This window comes from Dendrobates tinctorius, unplaced genomic scaffold (assembly GCF_039654945.1).
Source record: "Dendrobates tinctorius isolate UK_male_01 unplaced genomic scaffold, ASM3965494v1 ptg000009l, whole genome shotgun sequence".
Lineage (NCBI taxonomy): Eukaryota > Metazoa > Chordata > Amphibia > Anura > Dendrobatidae > Dendrobates > Dendrobates tinctorius.
In genome coordinates, this window is record NW_027361677.1 from 3,540,034 (window position 1) to 3,564,343 (window position 24,310).

Below are 24,310 nucleotides of genomic sequence, written 5' to 3' on the forward strand. Positions count from 1 at the left end.
TCTGACTGAAGTCTGAATAATTCTGTATTTCAGTTGTACTTGACAAATTGCAAATGGAGCTGCTCTAATTTTTCCTGATCTTCCCATTGGTGCTGGTAGTAATATCAATGACTTTGCCAAAACCATGCTTCTGTATAGCATGGTGGCTGAATGGAAAGCACTTATGCTTTGCAGCAGGGGAGTCCAGGGTTCTAATCCCATGGTGAATGATGTTTGCATTCTAGCTTTTCCTGATTTTCCCATAGGTGCTGGTAGCAATATCGATGACTTTACCAAGGGTTATCTCCCAAGCAGCACGGTAGCTCAGTGGAAAGCACTGGTGCTTAGCAGCATGGAAGTCCAGGGTTCAAATCCACCATGGATGACATCTGCAAGGAGTTTGTGTGTTCTCCCTGTGCTCAGGTGGTCTGCCACCCATGCTCTAAAGACATACAGGTAGGGGCAAATGATGACCTGTGCAGCATCCAGGAGGGCTGCTTGCCCCCTTCATTGGGCAAGTAGCCTCAGTCCTTATTGGGTGAATGTTCAGATGCAAGAACTCAGCTTGCTATATAGACAGCTCAGGTGCACCTGAGCTGTCAACACCTTTTCAAAATTAGTTTCTTAAAAGGGTGCTAACAGCTCAGGTGCACCTGAGCTGTCTATATAGCAAGCCAATTCTTGCTACTTGTATCTGAACATTCATCCAATAAGGACTCAGGCTACTTGCCCAATGAAGGGGCAAGCAGCCCTCCTGGATGCTGCACAGGTCATCATTTGTCACATCATTAGCCCCTACCTGTATGTCTTTAGAGCATGGGTGGCAGACCACCTGAGCACAGGGAGAACACACAAACTCCTTGCAGATGTCATCCAGGGTGGGATTTGAACCCTGGACTCCCATGATGCAAAGCATCAGTGCTTTCCACTGAGCTACCATGCCACTCAGAATATAATCTTTGGCAAAGTCATAGATATTACTACCAGCACCAATGGGAAGATCAGGAAAAACTAGAATACAAACTCATTACAAATGTCATTCATCACAGGATTTGAACACTGGACTTCCATGCTGCAAAGCACCAGTGCTTTCCACTGAGCCACCGTGCTGCTTGGTAGATAACCTTTGGCAAAGTCATTGATATTACTACCAGCACCAATTGGAAGATCTAGAATACAAACTCCTTGCAGATGTCATCCAGGGTGGGATTAGAACCCTGGACTCCCATGCTGCAAAGCATAAGTGCTTTCCACTGAGCTACTGTGCTGCTCAGAAGTTTTGCTTTGGTAAAGTATTTGATATTACTTCCAGCACCTATGGGGAAATCAAGAAAAACTAGAGCAGGTCCATTTGCAATTTCTAAAGTACAACTGAGAGGCAGAATTATTCAGACCTCAGTCAGAACTGAACTAAGGACCCAAGCATTGAAAGGGAATGGAGATAACCACTGGGCCAACATAGGCATATTGATGACATAGGATGATATAGGCATCAGGTAATGCTATCAGTACCCACCCACAGTTCATGAAAAGGAAGAGCAGGTTTTATTGGAGGTCTCTGATTTCATTTTCTAAGATGTGTTGGAGAAGAGAAATCTCACTGACCTCAGCCAGAGTTGAACTAAGGACCCAAGCGTAAGATGGCAAAGGATGTAACCACTGAGCCACTGCGCTGCCTGAGAGTTTATATCTTGCCAGATCATCAATAGGACAGAATTTATTGAAAGTTCAGAAAAAGTAGAACAGGTTACCATTACAATCTCTGACTACAATTTCTAAAACATTCCTGAGAGGAGGAATCTCAGTGTCCTCAGTCAGAGGTGAACCCAGAACACAAGCATTGGACAGCAGTAGTGCTAACAACTGCACCATCATGCTGCCTGAGTGCTAACCTCTGGGTAAGTCATCTATATGACTCCCGACACCTATGGGAGAGTCAGGAAAAGCTACAACAGGTCCCATTTGCAGTCACTGACTACAATTTCTAAAATACACCTGAGAGGAGGAATCTCATTGTCCTCAGTCAGAGTTGAACCCAGGGATCCAGCATTGGGCAGCAGCAGTGCAAACCACTGGGCCATCATGCTGCCTGAGTACTAGACTCTGGATAAGTCATCAATATGACTTCTGGCACCTAGGGGAAGGTCAGGAAAAATAGACATAGCTGCCAATGTGACACCCCCAGAGTCCGGTTGTCACAGTGACATTACCTCCCTCTAATGGGTAAAGTCATGCTTGGAGGCAGGAAAGGGACCCCCATGCCAGGCAGCATAGATTTAATCACAATTTCCTGCTGCAGGTCAGAAAAGGGAGCTGCCTTATAAATTCTGGCCAGCAGAAAAGGTTGGTGAGTCAGCTAGAAATCAGCTGAGGGGGTTGTCATGGAAACGAAGCAGCTGTGAGCTGTGAGGAAAAATGACGACAGTTAAACGTGAGGTAAAAGATCTTTCTGGAAGATCCTGTCAGTTCAAGACAGGCAGCTGATCTGACAAGAGGAAAAGGACACGAGCAGAGATAAGAGGCTCTGGGAAAGCTAAAATACTGCATATGGCACACCCCTGAGCGAAGCGCTAATAAGGAGAAAAGGGACGTCAGAGATATGGGTGGACAGGAGCTGTAAGTCCTGCCACCGAATCTGAAAGTGCAGGGGATTGTTAATTCCTGTGCACATTGAACACATGAGGGCACGTCAGCGGATAAGGAGCCCGGGGCTGATGGTGAAAAGGACGGTACCCGTGGAATAGGCTCACGCTGACAGCCGTACAGGTTAGTGAAACCATCACGAATAGAGGGTCGCAGCATAGTTATATACAGCGGAGACCCACACACATAGCGCAGAAAGGAAGGTCCTAAATCCCCACCTGTCAAGGTGGATCCCCTGAATGCCTCCAGGCGAGCCGGACTCATTCCATCACCTGTATGTGGTACTCTGGATTGCAACCTATTACCAGTAAAAGGTAAAGAAATTGCACCTCTCTGTGTCTTCCTCTCATTTATCTGTACCCCAACATTTAAAGCCACTTTTTCTATTTATTTAACATCTTTGCCCTGGGACTACAGCCCTACCTGTGGAGGGCTACAACATCATAGCTGCGCCAAACATCCATCCCAGAGAAGCAACACCGCAGCGCTGGTCACCTCTGACTAGAATACCACAGGTGGCGTCACGTATTTCACCATCTCATAACTTTATTTTCATTTTTACCACATAAATACCACACAACTTTCCCCTATATTATTACTGGACGCCTCTAGGCCACGGTCCGGGTCGCCGCCACCGTGACACCGTCCCCCATGGAAGTCGACGGGCCTGGTACCGAGTACCCCCTGGCCCTGCGGGGCGCTCCAACAACACATCTAACCAATCTGTTCATTGATTTCAATTTCTAAAGTGAGGTGGAAACCAGGGCCGTACTGGCAAATGCCTGAAGGGCCTGTCTGGTCATGGGCTGCCTTGTCTGCTATGTTGTTAACAGAATCGGTGTTCTCAAGATACCCATACTGTTTAGAATTGTGATGGAGAAGAAAGTTGCTGACTCCGTCACTTACCCCAGCAGGCCACGGGTATCATTAGAAATATTGGTCTTGTAGAAAATCTTCCTTTACTCCATCAAGGGTAATATTAGTAATATATCCCATCTGGTTCATGGGGACGGGGACAATATGGGCCTGTGTGATTTCAAATGCCAGGACTGAATTTCAGCCCCAGTCCGTACCTGCCACTACCCGTGAGTGAAAAAGTTTTGGAGTTATCATTCATATTCTCTGAAAAAAAGCAAAAATTCTGCTGGGCTAGGTAAACTTTTTAGCACAATTGTATGGTGAAAGTGTTGGCACCCTTGAAATGATTCCAGAAAATGATGTATTTCTCCCAGAAAATGATTGTAATTACACCTTTTGTTTTACACGTGCTTATTTCCTTTATCTGTAATGGAAAAACAAAAAAGCACAGAGAAATAAAGGCAAATTGAGCAAAATTTTGCACAAAACCCAAAAAATAGAGTTATTTTCAGGGGTGATGTTGACAAGCGGAGTGGAGGATGTAGCAGTGCTGAGTGTTGGATGTAAAAAGGAGACAAGGACTCAGTTGAATGCAGTTCAAAAGGGCTTTACTCACTGTCTGGTGCACACAGACGCCCACTTCGGTGCTGAGTCCTCCAGGTCAGGGGTCCAGTAAACTCCCGGGTAGATGAGTACACCCCTCCAACACTCCCTGTCAGTATATTCCTTCCTAGGCTGTCTCACTGTGCTAGTTTCCACTCTCCTACCCAGCACCTTCACAGTCAGTGTCCCAGGCTAGCTGCCGTGGATCCTGTCAGAGTTCGTCACTCAGGCGGCTTCTTGATCCTATATGACTGCCTTTCTGGGAAGGTAACTGTGGGATTCGCTGTGGCCCATACAGCAACCACAGCTGTCAGCTTGCTAGTTAAGTTCGTTGTTCACTTTGCTCGGCTAGGGGCTGAGACCCTTCTGCGACCTAATTTCTTACCCCACCTGATGGCTATCAGCGTGGGATTCTAGAAATCTCACTCCTTCCTTCAGGGAGCTTCCTTCAAAGCCAATCTATCTAGCAGCCCCTCCTGACAGGAGCTGCTCCAAGCGCATCCTTCCACCTGCTCTCCCCTGAGGGAACTCCCAACTACTCACTTCAAATCTCCCACTCTTTCTCTAAGCTCCGCCCACTCGCTGTCACTCATTGGCTGTTCTAAATCACTCCACTTTCTAAGCTCCTCCCCTTCTACCTACTTTCCCCACTAACCCCAACACCCTTTCCTAGCCAGTCTGGGATGAGGCCATCCTCCCGAAGGGTACACCCAGATGCCCTGACTTACTAGTGTGTGTGTTGGGTGCAGTGTTAGGAGCGTGGTAAAGTGCTCCCATCTTACTCGGTCATGAGATACCGCAGCTCTGGATGAGGTGCAGTACCTCTGTGGCTACTGGACCCGCAGGGGCGCCAGACAGTAAACCTTTTTTATTTCTCTATATCAGCAGTGGGGTCATCCTGGGTTTCCTGCCATAGTGTTTCATTTCATTCAAATGTCGACAGAACGTCCGCCTTGACACTAATGCCCCCTGAGACTGAAGGAAATCATGAATTTATTTGGAACTTGATTTAGTTATTGCCAACACCTGTTAGGTGCCACAGGTAAGTTACAGGTGCTGTTAATTACACAAATTAGAGAAGCATCACATGATTTTTCGAACAGTGCCAATACTTTTGTCCACCTTCTTTTTTATGTTTGGTGTGGAATTATATCCAATTTGGCTTTAGGACAATTCTTTTTGTGTTTTTTCATTTAAGACAAATTAAATGAAGATAATAATACCAAAGAATTTGTGTTTGCAATCATTTTCAGGAAGAAACTGAGTATTATCTGACAGAATTGCAGGGGTGTCAATACTTTTGGCCACAACTGTATGCTCAGCAGTTTATAACCTGTATGCCCATATTAATAGTTTAAATAGGTCAAATGTGACAACAGATTGCGTTTAAATTACTTGATAAAATATGGGTTAAGGTCCGGTCACACATAACGATGTCCCATCGATCCCACCAACGATCTGACATGGATGGGATCGCTGGGACATCATTAGGCTGATCGCTGGTGAGCTGTCACATAGACTGCCCCTCCAGCGATCAGGACCAGCGAGCAAGCTGGTTTCTAATGTAAACGTCGGGTATCCAGGAGCCGTGACTCCTGGATACCCAATGTTTACCTTGGAAACCGGCATACACGCGGGTTTCCAAGGTAAACATCGGGTATCTAAGAGCCGCACGGCTCCTGGATACCCGATGTTTACATTAGAAACCAGAGTCCAGCGTCACTGATCGTTGGTCTTTCGCTGCCACACGCAGTGATGTGTGCTGGCCAGCAGACCAGTGATCAAAAAATGGCCAGGCCGATCGAAAACGATCAACGATACCCGGCAGGGGGGCCGGTCGCTGATCCTCGTCACACACAGCGATCTCGCTGGCGAGATCGCTGTGGCGTCTCAAAATCAGCGATCTCGCTAGCGAGATTGCTGTGTGTGACGGGGCCTTTAGTTAAAAACAAAACCACAGTAGGTAATGACAACATTGCAGGGACAATAGTGAGTAATAGAATCATAGAATGTAAGAGTTGGAAGGGACCTCCAGGGTCATTGTGTCCGACTCCCTGCTCAATGCAGGAGTAACAAAACCATCTCAGATTTCTGTCCAGCCTCTGGTTGAAGACTTCCATTGAAGGAGAACTCACCATCTCCCGTGACAGCCTGTTCCACTCATTGATCACCCTCACTGTCAAAAAGTTTTTTCTAATATCTAATCTGTATCTTTTCCCTTTCGGTTTAAATCCATTGCTTCTCGTGTTTCCATGTGCAAATGAGAATAATTATGATCCTTCTACACTGTGACAGCCCTTCAGATATTTGTAGACAGCTTTTAAGTTAAGGCTGAGAGAACAGCCTTCTTTATTGCAAACTAAACATTCCCAGATCCTTTAACCGTTACGCGTAAAACAGTTTGCAGTCGGCTCACCTTTCTGGTAGCTATTCTCTCAACTTGCTCCAGTTTTTTGGTCTTTTTTAAAATATGGTGCCCTGAACTGGACACAGTATTCCAGATTTGGCATGACCAAGGAGGAGTAGAGGGGGAATGACTTCATTAAATTGTAATCTTGATTTCATAAATGGAAAACAAAAGGAGTAAACAATTATTTGAATTAGTTGAAAGATTTTGTCATGCGAAGACATACATACCCAGCATTAGCAAATATAAAAAACCATGTTGGCGCTGTCTTCTTCGGGGGACCCCTGCATCTCTTCTTTACGTCGCAATTCTGACCTCTTCACTTAAGGTTGTGACCAGGCCTTTGATGACCCTACTTATCGTAATATTGTGACATCACGACATGCACCGCTTCAGTAGGTCAAACAGGACGTCGAAGTCTTAATCCCACCCGGAAGTCCCGAATTACAGTGAAGAGGTCAGAGATGTCACACGCGACAATGACGAGAAAAGTTTTGGAGTACCAGGCAGCAGGGCCATCCGGAGGGGTGAGCTGTGAGGTGAGTGAGGATATTCTCTACTGCTGACCCTTCAGTTTTCCTCTCACACATTTCACACACCTTTCTAAACCCAGTAAGGAAACAACCCAACACTTGGACTGAATGAGGGCTAAAGACAAAACCAAGCCATGAAGTTAAAGACAGGCCCCGCTACCCAAACCTTCCTATGATTCCATTAGCATCCATTTCAGAAAACAGGAATTACCAAAGACCTAAGCAAACAGAATTTTGCTAGGGATAACTTGCTTTCCTGAATTCTTTATACCATACCTATTTTTTCCTACCATTCCACTTAAAGTGGAAGGCTTAGTCACCATTTTAAATTAAGAATTCCCCCATATAAAATAATTTTAAAAAACTCACCTCCCAAACCCATGTCGTTTTAGCGATGTCATTGTTATGTAATGCGAGCCCTACAGCGAATTGACGGTCTCTTTTGAGCTGCAGAGCTTCTAGAATGTCTAACAAGAGGAAGAAGTGAGGAGTGCAGCAGTCCAATAGTGGCCGCTGATTAGCGTCATGACTTGAGTGGCAAGAACTAAACAGTACTGGGGCAGGAACAGGGTACATGTTTTTTTTTTAAAATTTTAGGACTACTTCATGTAAAAAAGGGTTGTCCAGGTAGTGGATAACCCCTTTAGTTATCTAATAGTTTTTCTTTAACCACCTCCAGCTCTCTTATATTCTTTTCATATTATATACCCTAAAAATTAATTTGGTATCCAAGATGCGGTCTTATGTTGGATTTATACAGAGTGACATTACCTTGGAATCACAGTTTTTTATCTTTCTTTTATACAACCCAAAATCCCATTTGTTTTGCAGTTGCTGCTACACCTTTCTACCTCAGGTTTCGTTACATTCATCGTTAATTTTCCCCTTTGCTAATTTTGTGTTGTAACAATTTTTTTTACACTGTTTTCTCTTACAGTTTTGAGAATTGTGGTCAATATATAATGGTTTTGATGTATTTATTCCTGTCGCTCTCTTTAACTGTAAACCTGCCCACGAGGATCTCTTTTCCTATTTCTACCCCATTGGGGTTTTCATTTCAATATTTTTTTTGTTTTAATTGAACTATAAAAAATAAAAATGATATATCATGTTTTCAGCAAAATCAACAGAATACATGTACATTTTTGTATTTCCATGGTATAATGTGCCAGTTACATCCACTCCACTCCATCGTCCACCAAATATGAGTCATGTTTCCCATCACTATGTTGAACAAAAAATATTTTAATTCTCAGATGCTGTAATTCTTCTTTTCTTCACTAAGTGTATTCATGGAGAAATTGCAGCAATATGATTCAATTTATGGGTCCATTTCCACTGACAGGTAAAGTTCGTGTATGAGCGCCAATCTTCATTATAGGAAGCTGGTTCGGATTTATTTGCATGTAGCGGATGTGCCTTGGACAAGCGCTTCAACACTACGGGAAGTCTTACCGGGGTCTGTCTGCATTAAATCAATGTTCGTCACATTCAGGGCACAGATGCTGAGCTTCATCCATACTGGGCAGATACCACTTGTGTTACAAAACCGGTATCTGCCTCAAACAGCAGTGATCGGAGCAAGCTCTGATCGCTGCTGTTTAATATTGTGATTGACAGCTGCATTTAAAGGGAGCACAGATTGATTCTTCAAACTAAGTACAGGTGTTCAGTGTTTGATGACGTGGTCAAACATTTAAATGCACCTTCTCACCTGCTTGTTTTCCCTCTACCTCTGTTCTTCTCTATCATTATGAAGCCAGGGCTGTCAATCAAAAATGAAAAGGGATGGGGGAGATAGAGGGAAAATAGGCAGGTGGGAAGGTGCAATTAAATGTTTGGCCACACCATGATGTACCAAGCTCCTGTACTTCGGTGCTGACAGAGTCTCTTTAAAGGGACTGTCTACTAGGTCAACACTGTATGGACTCCGTTACATGCTTCAATGTCCCAGCGATCCCACCAACGATCCGACATGGATGGGATCGCTGGGACATTGTTAGCTGATCGCTGGTGAGCTGTCACATAGACAGTCCCTCCAGCGATCAGGACCAGCGAGCAAGCTGGTATGCAGGGTAAACAGCTGGTAACTAAGAGCCGCGCGGCGCCTATTTACCCGCTGTTTACCCTGGATACCAGCTCCCAGCGTCGCTGATTGTTGGTTTCTCACTGTCACACGCAGCGATGTGAGCTGCCCAGCGGGAGACCAACGATAGAATTATGGCCCAGACCATTAGGCAATGATTAACGATCAGCCAACTGATTGTTGCTACATGTCAAACGCAACTATGTCGTTTCGACATTGCTGCAACATCACTAAACTTATCTTTTTGTGTAAATTCTTGCAGCTATTTTTCAGCTTTGTATTTTTCTAGCAAATTGGACAAAATATATTTCTTAAACAAGTTTATCCACCTGATCACTGGTAAAGCCTTCCGTCAATATCACGCCCACTAAACCCCTTAGGCACAATACAGAAAGCTAGAATAGCAGCATTAGTTGACCATGTTTCTACAAGTAGCTTGCTGCTTTTATCTTTCTCTATTCTTTATAGGTAAGTCATTCTGTTATTTATTTAATACTATTTAATTTAACATTTGGATTGTTTCATAGATGATTTTTACATTTCAACAAAATCAAATTGGATCTCTTGGTTATTAAAATGCCTTCTATTAAAATGTATTGGCTGAAGTTGATATTTATGGACTATGTGTTTTGTGCTCGATGCTTGTACACCTTTCATTTTCAGGCTTTGGCTCCTTATTCCTATTGGAGGTGATGTTTCGGACCTTTCATCTTATGTCTGAATTTGAATAAATAAATTTGTGAATTATTTTCGAAAACAGTACAAAGTAACTTTAATAATGTGTTAAAAGTTTAGCTCCTTTTTCAACCATTTATTTTTGCCTGTCTTTTGTACCCATTTGCGAAATTGGAGCCATTTACACCATACACGTCAATTTACAAAAGTGAAGAAAAAATGGTCATGACTTAGCCAGGACACGTTTTTGAAATGTATCTTTCTACAACTCTTCGACACACAGCTTTTGCATAGAAAAAATGACTTTACCAGTGATTGTACGGATTTATTAAATAAGGGCAAATGCAGTCAAAAGTGTGTTGACACTTATGTAAAAAAATTAGCTGAGCGTTAAAGGGAACCGGTTAATAGATTAGTGCTTCCCACACTGTGTGTATGTAGGACCAGAGAACTGTCAATCAACTGGACTTCATCAAACTAGTCTGGTCTCTCCCTTGTCCCCGGTTGGCTTTTCTCTGAAAATCATTTTTTAAATAAAAACCTAGCAGCCTGCAATTGACTATGTGCTTGACTGAAAATACTATTTCTTGCCATTATACAATAAATTGTAGATGTGCAGCTAAATGGGTAAAGACTAGCTTATATGATATCTTCAATGAAGAGTAAACACAGACATGAGGAATTCCTGCTCTCCTGTCCTTACTTAAAAACATATTAATGGCTCCTGCAGACCAGTGTTTCTTTGGTCCAAGTGTGATCTGACAGAACATCGAATGCACTCAAACCAATTTTTGTCTATGAGGTTGTGCACATCTCTACAGTTGTGGCCAAAAGTATTGACACCCCTGCATTTCTGTCAGATAATACTCAGTTTCTTCCTGAAAATGATTGCAAACACAAATTCTTTGGTATTATTATCTTCATTTAATTTGTCTTAAATGAAAAAACACAAAAAGAATTGTCCTAAAGCCAAATTGGATATAATTCCACACCAAACATAAAAAAGAAGGTGGACAAAAGTATTGGCACTGTTCGAAAAATCATGTGATGCTTCTCTAATTTGTGTGATTAACAGCACCTGTAACTTACCTGAGGCACCTAACAGGTGTTGGCAATAACTAAATCACACTTGCAGCCAGTTGACATGGATTAAAGTTGACTCAACCTCTGTCCTGTGTCCTTGTGTGTACCACATTGAGCATGGAGAAAAGAAAGAAGCCCAAAGAACTGTCTGAGGACTTGAGAAACCAAATTGTGAGGAAGCATGAGCAATCTCAAGGCTACAAGTCCATCTCCAAAGACCTGAATGTTACTGTGTCTACCGTGCGCAGTGTCATCAAGAATTTTAAAGCCCATGGCACTGTGGCTAACCTCCCTAGATGTGGACGGAAAAGAAAAATTGACAAGAGATTTCAACGCAAGATTGTGCGGATGTTGGATAAAGAACCTCGACTAACATCCAAACAAGTTCAAGCTGCCCTGCAGTCCGAGGGTACAACAGTGTCAACCCGTACTATCCGTTGGCGTCTGAATGAAAAGGGACTGTATGGTAGGAGACCCAGGAAGACCCCACTTACTACCCCGAGACATAAAAAAGCCAGGCTGGAGTTTGCCAAAACTTACTTGAAAAAGCCTAAAACATTTTGGAAGAATGTTCTCTGGTCAGATGAGACAAAAGTAGAGCTTTTTGGGCAAAGGCATCAACATAGAGTTTACAGGGGAAAAAAAGAGACATTCAAAGAAAAAAACACGGTCCCTACAGTCAAACATGGCGAAGGTTCCCTGATGTTTTGGGGTTGCTTTGCTGCCTCTGGCACTGGACTGCTTGACCGTGTGCATGGCATTATTAAGTCTGAAGACTACCAACAAATTTTGCAGCATAATGTAGAGCCCAGTGTGAGAAAGCTGGGTCTCCCTCAGAGGTCATGGGTCTTCCAGCAGGACAATGACCCAAAACACACTTCAAGAAGCACTAGAAAATGGTTTGAGAGAAAGCACTGGAGACTTCTAAGGTGGCCAGCAATGAGTCCAGACCTGAATCTCATAGAACACCTGTGGAGAGATCTAAAAATGGCAGTTTGGAGAAGGCACCCTTCAAATATCAGGGACCTGGAGCAGTTTGCCAAAGAAGAATGGCCTAAAATTCCAGCAGAGCATTGTAAGAAACTCATTGATGGTTACCGGAAGCGGTTGGTCGCAGTTATTTTGGCTAAAGGTTGTGCAACCAAGTATTAGGCTGAGGGTGCCAATACTTTTGTCTGGCCCATTTTTGGAATTTTGTGTGAAATGATCAATGTTTTGCTTTTTGCTTCATTCTCTTTTGTGTTTTTTCATTTAAGACAAATAAAATGAAGATAATAATACCAAAGAATTTGTGTTTGCAATCATTTTCAGGAAGAAACTGAGTATTATCTGACAGAATTGCAGGGGTGTCAATACTTTTGGCCACAACTGTATGATCATCTTTGATCCTATAATCATACCTTCGGCCATGCCAATCAGTATGGTTAAACCATCGGACTGCACTTGGATGTCATTTCTTGTTGAAAGGGCTATGTCGAGGGCCATTATAGTATTAGGAGGGCCATGTTGAGGGCCATTATAGTATTAGGAAGGCTATGTGGGGGCCATTATACAATTTGGAGGGCTATGTCGGAGGCCATCATACTGTTTGGAGGTCTACATGGGGGTCATTATACTGTGTGGAAGGATATGTGAGGGCCAATTTACTTTTTAGAGGTTTATGTGGGGATCATTATGCTGTTTGGAGGGCTATGTGGGGACCATTAATCTATTTGGAGGTCTATGTGGGGGCTATTATACTGTTTGGAGGACTATATGGTGGGCAATTATATTGTTTGGTGGGCTAGTGGGAGCCATTATACTGTATGCGAGCATTATTCAGTATGTAGGGTTGTGTAGGGTCTATATTACTGTGTGGAGGATTTTGTGCTGGTCATTATACTGTTTGGAGGGCTATGTGGGGATCGATTATAATGTTTGGAGAGATAGTGTGGGCCATTATACTGTGTGCAGGCCCTTGTGCAGTTTGAAAGGTTATGTGGAGTTCATCATATTGTGTGGAGGAGTGTGAGAGATATTATACTGTATAAAGAGCTATCGTATTGTGTGTAGGATTTTTTGGGCCATCATACTGTGCGTGGGGGACTGTGGGGGCCATCACACTGTGTGTGGACTATCTTACTGTTTGTAGGGGACTGTCGGTGGCATCATTCTATGTTCGGGTCACTGTAAGGGTATCATACTTTGCAGAGGAGGGGTACCTGTATGGTCATTGCACTGTGTGTGTGGAGGGTACTTTCGAAGAATTCAGTATTGGGGTACCATACTATATTTAGGGAGAAAAAAATGTGGGTGTCATGAATGGGTTCTCTTATTGCATGGGAACACTAAGGGTCATTAATAGAAGCAAAATTATTTTGTATGGGTTGCATGCTGCGATTGTCTCGGTCCGAGGAACGGATCCGATAAATGAACGCATGATGGGAGCAGCAACATAGAATAACATTGGGACGAATGCAATGCGATTTTTTTATCGCATTGCATTTGTCCGATTTTATCGCTAGTGTGACTCCGGCCTTAGGGAAAATTCTGCAATAGATATGTGGGCATACTAATTTCATAAGGTTCATAGACTTGGGAGGTTTGCTGTTAGCCCTCCTTTGAGCTAGTCTGTTTCATTTTTTTTAAAAAATCCATTTTATTTTATATTTATTAAAGTGGATTTATTTGTGAGATATTTTGTAGCACTATTTTTCTTCCAGTTTATTTCATGATACTTGGCTGCATCTGTCTTATTCAGCCAGATACTCTTTGTTTACGGGAATATTGATAGGTCTTAACCTCTTCATGATCTTCCTATCTTTCATTTTTTCCTCCTCTTATTCCAAGAGCTATAACTTTTTTTTTTATTTTCCCGTCCTTATAGCCATACGAGGGCCTGTTTTTTTGCAGGATGACTTGTATTTTTCAATTGCGCCATTCATTTTATCATGTGATGCGCTGGAAAGCGGGCCAAAAAATCCAAGTGCATTGAAATTGCAAAAAAAGTCAAATTTCACAATTTTTTTTGGAGCATTTTATTCACCATTTTCACTCTTTAGTAAAAATAACCTGGCAGTATGATTCTCCAGGTCAGTACGAGTTCACAGATACCAAACATGTACCCCATAAGTTTTTGATTTAAGTGGTGAAAAAAAATTCTGAAATTTGTAAGAAAAAATGTTTCTGCTTATGTCACCATTTTCCAAGACCTGTAACGTTTTCATTTTTTATGATATGGGACTGTGGGATGGTTTACTTTTTTTGCGCCATGAGTTGATATTTTTATTGATACATTTTGGGGTACATACAATGTTTTGATTGCCTCTTATTGCATTTTATTGCAATGTTGCGGCACCCAACAAACTTTATTATTGGATTTTGATTTTTTTTTCCTCATTATGCTGTTTACCGACTACATACATTTATTTTACAGTTTGATAGATCAGACTTTTATGAACGCAATGATACCAAATATGTGCATTTTTTAAAATGTTTTATTTTTAACCCCTTACTGCCATGTGACGTACTATCCCGTCCATGTGCCCTGGGACTTAATTCCCAGGGACGGGATAGTATGTCACAGCGATCAGCGGCGCCCACGTGGTGAGCACCGCTGATCGCGGCCGGGTGTCAGCTGATTATCACAGCTGACACCCGGCACAATGTGTCAGGGTCAGTCACGGACCGCCCCCAACACGTTAACCCCTTGCACACCGCGATCAAACACGATTGCAGTGTACCGGGGTTAAAGGTAAGCATCGGCAGGGAGGGGGCTCCCTGCCGATGGAATCCAAGATGGCGACGGGGACCTTCAGGGGCCTGCAGGGAGTTGGCTTCCTCAGTGCCTGCAAAGCGCAGGCACGAGGAAGCCAAGTGCAGTGCCTGTGACAGATCGCTGATCTGTCACAGTGATCTGTGATGTGACAGGTCAGCGATCTGTCACATAACAGTTATGTCCCCCCCCTGGGACAATGTAATAAAGTTAAAAAAAAGTGTAAAAATAATTTTAAAAAAATCGCTAAATAAATTTAAAAAAAAAAAAGCCTAATAAATTCATTATTTGGAAATAAAAAAAAACACAATAAAAGTACACATATTTGGTATCGCCGCGTCTGTAATGACCCGCCCTATAAAACTGTCCCATTAGTTAACCCCTTAAAAAATAAAAATAAAAAACGAAGCAAAAAATAATGATTTATCATACCGCCGAACATATTAACAAATTGAAAAAGTATAGGTCATATAAGGGGATCACCCGACACAGGATTTGGCAAAAACATATAAATCTTTATTTGGACACAGATAACAAACAGAGTTAAAAACATTAAAAACGTCACTCATGTGACATCCACAAACAAAGGCTCATAATAGAACCACACCTCCCTGGCTATGCACTCCTAATGAAACATAATATGTTGTCTAAATTAGTGTAGTATATAAATAGCACACCACATGCGATCACAATATAAATATATAGAAGACAGTGCACTCCAATTGGATAATGTACCTATAAAACAATTGCATAAATATGCGGGCATACGAACAACACCCTGGAGCCTGGGATACAATGTAGTTGTAGCATGTGTGGAAAAAAGCATATAATAATGCAAAGGATATCCAATGTTATGAATATCAGATATAGTGACAAAAGGTGTCACAAAGACCATGACCACCAACTACAACATGCTAGGCATGTATAATGCAGTACAGGGGAACTAATGACCCTCTGTACAAAACCAAATTACAGCCCCCAGTAAACCTGTATAGTAAACAGGGCCATACAATACAATTAATCAACTGTGTCTCCAATTGGAATGACACAGACACAAGATGTAATGAATACCTATGTCATCCATAAATAAAACCCGTGACCGTACGGGGGTCATCCATAACAGGAGTGCACCCAAGGAGGGCTAAGACCCGACGCGTTGCGCCACACTCGGTGGCTTCGTCAGGGGTACTACAGGCCCATCACCTGTGTCCTTAAATACATTTGAATAATTATTGATAAAGCACAGCTGAATATAAGCTTACCAAGAAAGCGGCGGTAGACAGACACCATGTGTGTTCCATTGCGGCGCAGGCGGCTTAGAATGTAGCGATGACATCATCTAATGCGCCGGCGCGACCGTCGGAATACAGAGATGACATCCTCTAGTACGCCGGCGCCAGCGTCCGCAACCCGGAAGTATTATATGTGCAATGAAAAAGGTCACAATGATACTGCGCCTGCGCGAGGCTGTAATAGTATCGGTAGAACAGTAAATGAACGCAACAATCATTATGCCACTCAGAGCCATATCATAATTGCATTAACTGCTAAGTAAAACTTACATCAGTAATAATGACACCATATTAGAGATAACACTTATAAATAAAGGCTTTTGTAGTATGTTATATGCTGGGAATTATATCACACAAAGAGCCAGAATATATAACCCCTACATACTGTGAACAGCACCGAAAATCCAATTACAAAAATATGGATATGAAACATGAGCAAGACAGGATGTATAAATTCCCATCTATGAGGCAGAATTCATCCACTTAAGACTCCAGATATATACAAAGCCTTCTGAAATTGGTCTGAACGGTAGCAACCCACCATATGTATATATAAAAAATGCTAATTCTACAAGTGAAAAAAGAACGCATGCGCAAATCAGTAAATAGTGTACTGAATTTACATAATCCACTAGACTAATAAAATGATCATAAAGATGACCCTAGTGAGGAAGCATATATTATCAAAATTTCTGAAGAATATGACCAAACTCGATTATCTATAAATACTATCTCTCTGAGAGCATCATCACATAGTGTATGACTGAATAATGTCACACATTGGGTCCATCAGAGAGATATCATGTGTCGATTTGGCAAGCGACTCGATAGGTCACTGTTCAATCAACGCACTACCAATCACAAATAGCATCCGCATACCCTCCCCAAAAAAAAAAAAAAATTATTAAGTCTTTCTAAATGAACTGTTTTTATTATAGTTATAACAATGTTCACTATCTTATGGTAATCAAACAATGTACTCTTGTCCCACTTTAAAGATGATGGAATTGTGAAAACCAAACAGAAGGTCGACTAAACCAAAACAATTGATCAAGCAGCCAACATGAGTATATTATAATAGCTCAAATGACGAGAGAGATCAATTACTTACACATTACTATTAGTAAATAGTCCATATTGTCGACCTAAAGTTTAATAATTGATATACCAGACACCAATATAATAAACATTACCATCCCGACACTAACTGAGTACATCTATAAACGACTCATAGTACTTTTGAGAATCTTGTACATCAAATTCCAAAACAATGGAGGTGTGTTGGCGGATACCAGTTAAATGATCATAAGCATGGTGTGCTATTTATATATCCAAAACACGACATGTGAAGGCAAACTACCAAAGGCCCAAAAACAAGTAACACAAGATTAACCAAATTGTGGCTAGAAAATGACAACACCATCACTCGCTCAAATAATGAATAAGTCTTGCTTAATATGGATTAAATTTCAACCGAAACCTATGAGGACTAAGAGATATATACCTGGACCCTACAAATATAATTTCATTTAAGATTGTTTATAAAATCCAGTAAATAATAAGTCCTCGTTGAGGCCGGACGGCATCAGGCTGTTAAGATTAAAAATCCACTTTGATTCACGTCTAAGTAATTCGAGAGTAATATCACCCCCTCTAATGTCTGGCTGAATTGTCTCTAGTCCCATAATCTTGGTGCCATTCCATTGGGAACTGTGTGTCGTCAAATAATGTGAGGCAACCGTGGTCAATGTCTTCCCTTTCTCTCTCATACCGCCGAACAAAAAGTGCAATAACGCGCGATCAAAAAGATGCTTGTAAATATCCATGGTACCGCTGAAAACGTCATCCTGTCCCGCAAAAAACGAGCCACCATACAGCATCATCAGCGAAAAAATAAAAAAGTTATAGCTCACAGAATAAAGAGATGAAGAAATAATTATTTTTTATATAAAATTGTTTTCATTGCATAAAAGCGCCAAAACATAAAAAAAGACCTAAATGAGGTATCGCTGTAACCGTACTGACCCGAAGAATAAAGCCGCTTTATCAATTTTACCATACGCGGAATGGTGTAAGCGCACCCCCCCAAAAGAAATTAATGAAACGCTGGTTTTTGTTCATTCTGCGTCCCAAAAATCGGAATAAAAAGCAATCAAAAGATGTCACGTGCCCGAAAATGGTACCAATAAAAACGTCAACTCGTCCCGCTAAAAATAAGACCTCACATGACTCTGTGGGTCAAAATACGGAAAAATTATAGCTCTCAATATGTGGTGATGCAAAAACTATTTTTACAGTAAAAAGCGTCTTTTAGCATGCGACAGCCGCCAAACATAAAAACCTGCTATAAATAGTAAATCAAACACCCCCGTTATCACCCCCTTAGCTAGGGAAAAATAAAAAAATTAAAAGAAAATGTATTTATTTCCATTTTCCCGTTAGGGCTAGGGATAGGGCTAGGGTTAGGGCTGGGGCTAGGGATAGGGCTGAGATTAGGGTTAGGGGTGTGTTGGGGTTAGGGTTGGAGTTATAATTGGGGGGTTTCGACTGTTTGGGCACATCAGGGGCTCTCCAAATGCAACATGGCGTCTTATCTCAATTCCAGCCAATTCTGCGTTGAAAAAGTCAAATGGTGCTCCTTCCCTTCCAAGCTCTGCCATGCACCCAAACAGTGTTTTACCCCCACATATAGGGTATCAGCCTACTCAGGACAAATTGCAAAACAACTTTTGGGGTCCAATTTCTCCTGTTACCCTTAGGAAAATAAAAAATTGGGGGCAAAATTACCATTTTTGTGGAAAAAATGTTTTTTTCTATTTTCACGCCCGGGCGTTATAAACTTCTGTGAAGCACTTGGGGGTTCAAAGTGCTCACCACACATCTAGATAAGTTCCTTGGGGGTCTAGTTTCCAAAATGGGGTCACTTGTGGGGAGTTTCAATAGTTTAGGTACATCAGGGGCTCTCCAAACGCACATGACACCCACAGACCATTCCATCAAAGTCTGTATTCCAAAACGTCACTACTTCCCTTCCGAGCCCCGACGTGTGCCCATACAGTAGTTTTCTCCCACATATGGGGTATCAGCCTACTCAGGACAAATTGGACAACAACTTTTGGGTTCCAATTTCTCATGTTACCCTTGGGAAAATAAAAAAATTGGGGACTAAATGATCATGTTTGTGGAAAAAATACAATTTTTTATTTTCACGCCCGGGTGTTATAAACTTCTGTGAAGCCCTTGGGGGTTCAAAGTGCTCACCACACATCTAGATAAGTTCCTTAGGGGGTCTAGTTTCCAAAATGGGGTCACTTGTGGGGGGTTTCTACTGTTTAGGTACATCAGGGGTTTTCCAATCACGACATGGTGTCCGATCTCAATTCCAGCCCTAAAAGTTAAATGGCTCTGCTTCCCTTCTGAGCTCTGCCATGCGCCCAAATAGTCGTTTACACCCACAAATGGGGTATCAGCATACTCAGGACAAATTGCACAATAACTTTTAGGCTCCTGTTACCCTTGAAAAAATAAAAATTGGGGGTGAAAAGATCATTTTTGTGGAAACAATATGATTTTTTAATTGTACCGCTGTACGTTATAAACTTCTGTGAAGCCCTTGTGGGTTCAAAGTTCTCACCACATATCTAGATAAGTTCCTTGGGGGGTCTAGTTTCCAAAATGGGGAAACTTGTGGGGGGATTCCACTGTTTAGGTACATCAGGGGCTCTCCAAACGCAACATGGTGTCCGATCTGAATTTCCAGCCATTTTTGCATTGAAAAAGTCAAACGGCGCTCCTTCCCTTCTGAGCTCTGCCATGCGCCGAAACAGTGGTCCCCCCCCACATATCAGGTATCAGCGTACTCAGGACAAACTGCACAATAACTTTTGCAGTCTAATTTCTCCTGTTACCCTTGGTAAAATAAAAAAAATTGAACCTGAAATATTTTTTTTGTGAAAAAAGTTAAATGTTCATTTTTTTTTAAATATTCAAAAAATTCCTGTGATGCACCTGAAGGGTTAATAAACTTCTTGAATGTGGTTTTGAGCACCTTAAGGGGTGCAGTTTTTAGAACGGTGTCACTTTTGGGTATTTTCTATCATATAGATGCCTCAATGTGACTTCAAATGTGATGTGGTCCATAAAAATAAAATGGTGTTGCAAAAATGAGAAATCGCTGGTCAACTTTTAACCCTTATAACTTCCTAACAAAAAAAAATTTTGGTTCCAAAATTGTGCTGATGTAAAGTAAACATGTGGGAAATGTTACTTATTAAGTTTTTTGTGTGCCATATCTGTGATTTAAAGGCATAAAAATTCAAAGTTGGAAAATTGTGAAATTTTAAAAATTTTCGTCAAATTTCCATTTTTTTCACAAATAAACGCAAGTTATTTGAATGAAATTTTACCACGAACATGAAGTACAGTATGTCTCGAGAAAACAGTGTCAGAATCACCGGGATCCATGGAAGCATTTCAGAGTTATGACCTCATAAAGGGACAGTGGTCAGAATTGTAAAAATTGGCCCAGTCATGAACGTGCAAACCACCCTTGGGGGTTAAGTGGTTAATGGGACAAGAGGGGGATGATTTGAGCTTTTGTTTTTTTCACTTTTTTCACATTTTTAATAATGTTTTCCTCCCATTTTACTGTTTCTAATAGTCCCCTTAGGAGACTTGAACCTATACACAGCAATGCTTCAGAACTGGTATGTACTCCAGACATGACAATTTCCTATAAATGCCAGCCACAGGACGGCCTTCACAGGAAGATTGTAATGGCAGGCATGGAGGTTAGCGACAGATCCTCGTCTGTCATGATAACCCATTGGTGCCCTGCGATCATGAGAAACGGGGCCAATGGGTGTAATGAATGATGCGCTTCCGTCCGGCACGTGTTAAATCACTCGGTGTGAGAACACACATCAAAAGGCAGGGACACGACCTTTCACGTAAAAGGTCGTGAAGGGGTTAAGGAAAAAAATAATATGTACATGATATTTCTGAAACCTCATTCATTTTGCTGGTACTGTAAAACGCTTCGTATTTTCTGATCCAAATCGGTGTGGAAAGAAAAACATCAGCAAAAATGCAATGTGTGCACCTAGCCTTACAGAGTACTGCAACCAGCTCCTCTTCTTTGCCAGCTGCATCGTCTTCTTGTTCTTGGTACAACACTTCTAAGCAAACTCTAACATAGCTTCTCCAGAAATCCAGTGTACTGCCCATATCAGCTAAGGGCAATGATGATGTGGTGATCCCATGTTGTAGCCTCATGAACCCTATTTTGTGATCCCCTAAAGCTTACCAAGACAACACCAAAATATACTATACTTGATTTCAGCCAAAAGGCACAGAAGCTAGATCACAGAGCATAATGTTATTTAGGTAAGGGACATCCATGTGAAATGTTTCCATGACACAGAGTGTGGTTGATTGAGGATTACACTTTTTTTGAATTTCACAAAATTTGCAAATATTTATTATAATTTTTAAACTTTTTCCATTTTTTAGCTAAGAACTAAACTTACAGTACAGCTCTGGAAAAAAATTAAGAGACCACCACATCAAAACCCTGTCATGGGCAGCCCAATCTCCAGACCTGAACCCCATTGAAAACCTCTGGGATGTAATCAAGAGGATGATGGATAGTCACAAGCCATCCAACAAAAAGGAACTGTTTACATTTTTGCACCAGGAGCAGTGTGAAAGACTGGTAGAAAACATGCCAAGACGTATGAAAGCTGCTTTTAAAAATTATGTTTAATTCACAAAATTTTGATTTCTGAACTCTTCCTGAGTTAAAACATTAGTATTGTTGGTTCTAAATTATTATGAACTTGTTTTCTTTGCATTATTTGAAGTCAGAAAGCACTGTTTTCTTTTGTTTTTTCATTTTGACCACTTCTCCTTTTAAAAAAAACAACAAAATTTATTGCTTTGAAATTCGGAGATATGTTGTCAGTAGCTTATAGCATAAAAGAACAATTTACATTTTACTCAAAAATATACCAATAAAGAGAAAAATCAGACAACCTGAACATTTGAAAGTGGTCTCTTAATTTTTGCCAGAGCTGTATATTCGTTTTTTTTTTTAACTCTTTTATTACTTAACTCTGTAGCTATGACTTAAACATCGCTTAAAGTATTAGAATACAAAATCTATTCCTTAAATTTCTTAGGTTTATCTTCATGTCAAGACTGCAGTTACAAAAGTGTCACTAACATCACATTTCCAAGTAGTGCTTTTCGACCAGTGAAGATGTGGACAGATGCCACCTCCGTTTGGGTTGACATATCTCTTTACGATATAATCAATGTGGTAAGCATTATACTGTTCAATATATCAGTCCCTCCTGACATTTTGTCACATATTGGAGCACATTTTCTTTGGATCCAATGATCATATCCCAAAGACAGCAATGGTTCTAAAGTAATTGTTGGAAAAATCTTAATATTCTCTTAGGACTTAATCTCTTTTTTTATTATTCGAAAAGCCAGTGACATTTTTTTTTTTTTTAGGACACAAAAGAAAAGACTCTAACTTCAGTCATTCAGTTAATAATGGTAAGGGGCAAATCATAAACTTTCAATCATGGCAACATTTGGCGGTTTGTAAATTTCCAAAATGATAAAATTTAAATAAAGAACAAAATTACAAAAGGAAAAAGTAGGAATTAAAAAGCCAAAAACCACAAACTACCAATCAACCTAAAGTCAGAAATTCTAAGTAAATGTACTTATTTATCTCCTTTCTATTAAAGGGAACCTGTCATGTCAAAAGACGCAGTGAACCAGCAGATATGAGGTTAATCTACAGGTTAATAGTGTTTTGAAGCTGTGCAGCCGCTTCACTGAAAGCTCCAGGAGGAAATGAACTTTACTCCTCTATGGAGTTTCCAGCTTTCAGTTATAGAGGCGCGGCTTCAGTCACCGTTTGTTGAACAACAGAGGCTAGCTAGTTGTTCAGCTCAGTGGGGGTGAAATATCTGAGTAGGCCCTAACCAGTAACCTCTTACTATAATTATGGTGGCACACCCTAATTCTGGGTATAGTGGAACCTCAACAGATAACCATGCAGTTACTGAAGATAAATCTCTGTACAAAGATTAACACTGATATTACAGCCATGTATTGACCATATAGAGCAGGGTTCCCCAACTCCAGTCCTCAAGAGCCACCAACGGTTCATGTTTTCAGGATTTCCTTAGTATGGCTCAGGTGATAATTGCAGTACCTGCACTGGCAATAATTCCATCACCTGGGCAATACTAATGAAATTCTGAAAACATGACCTGTTGGTGGCTCTTGAGGACTGGAGTTGGGGAACACTGATATAGAGGTAGAGATCAGTCCTGCCTAATATATAAGAGATTACAGTTTAGTTATATATAGTGGCCTACAATGGACGTTCTTTCTGATGGCGTTGTTCACTTATTCCGTCTTTTCCAACTGGCCCAGACCGACATGACAACTTCTTCCAGCCACAACTCGTCTGCAGAGATTACTAAAAAAAACACATTTGACTTTTCACATTTCTAGCACCGTCCCATTTATTCCCAAGCTGCACAAACTCCTCATCTTGATGATACCCCTAGACTGAACCACTGCTGCTGAATGTGTCCCTATTGCTGTACCTTCTGTGTGGCACAAAAACAGTGCTCCTCTTACTGTCCTAAATAATAATACCCACAGCTGTGCCCCTTACAAAGGAAATTTCATCATTTGTGTCATCTAAATGGTAAAATTGCACCCTAGAAATTAATAATGCCCTGTGCAAGTGCCATAGAAAACAGTACCCATATTTTGCCCCTAGAAATTAATAATACTTCGTGTGCACCTTGGACAGTTACAATATCCTGATTGCCCCTTTAACAATATTGCTTCTTAAGTGCCCACTTAACATTTAATAATGTCATTTGAGTCCCCAGTATCAGCTTTTCTGCACACAGTCCAGGCAAACAGTTCCCCTATACACAGTATAATGGGCCCCTAGCTCCCCTATACACAATATAATGGGCCAACAGCTCCCCTATACACAATAAAATGGACCCACAGCTCCCCTATAAACAATATGGTGGACCCACAGCTCCCTTATACACTGTATAATGGGCCCACAGTAATGGGTCAACAGCTCTCTTATACACAGTATATGACGGTATCACTGATTGGGTGGATCAAGGAAATGCTGTAGATATAGTATATCTTGACTTCAGCAAAGCATTTGACAAAGTCTCTCATACAATCTTTATTGAAAAAATGACTAAGTATGGAATGGACAAGGCAACTGTTAGCTGGATTCATAACTGGCTTAGTGATCGGACCCAAAGAGTGGTCGTAAATGGCTGCACATCCAGTTGGAAGAATGTCTCAAGTGGGGTACCACAGGGCTCTGTCCTG

General features: G+C 41.3%; 1 protein-coding gene across 1 annotated transcript in view; it reads left to right on the forward strand.

The window, feature by feature from the left end:
• Window positions 1-20,651: 20,651 nt before the first annotated feature.
• LOC141095490 (5-hydroxytryptamine receptor 3A-like) overlaps window positions 20,652-24,310 on the forward strand; it is a 52,025-nt gene continuing 48,366 nt past the window's right edge. The window contains exons 1-2 of the mRNA XM_073581524.1: window positions 20,652-20,703; window positions 22,093-22,232. Coding sequence (XP_073437625.1) covers window positions 20,652-20,703; window positions 22,093-22,232 — 192 coding nt within the window. The remainder of the gene's footprint in view (window positions 20,704-22,092; window positions 22,233-24,310) is intronic.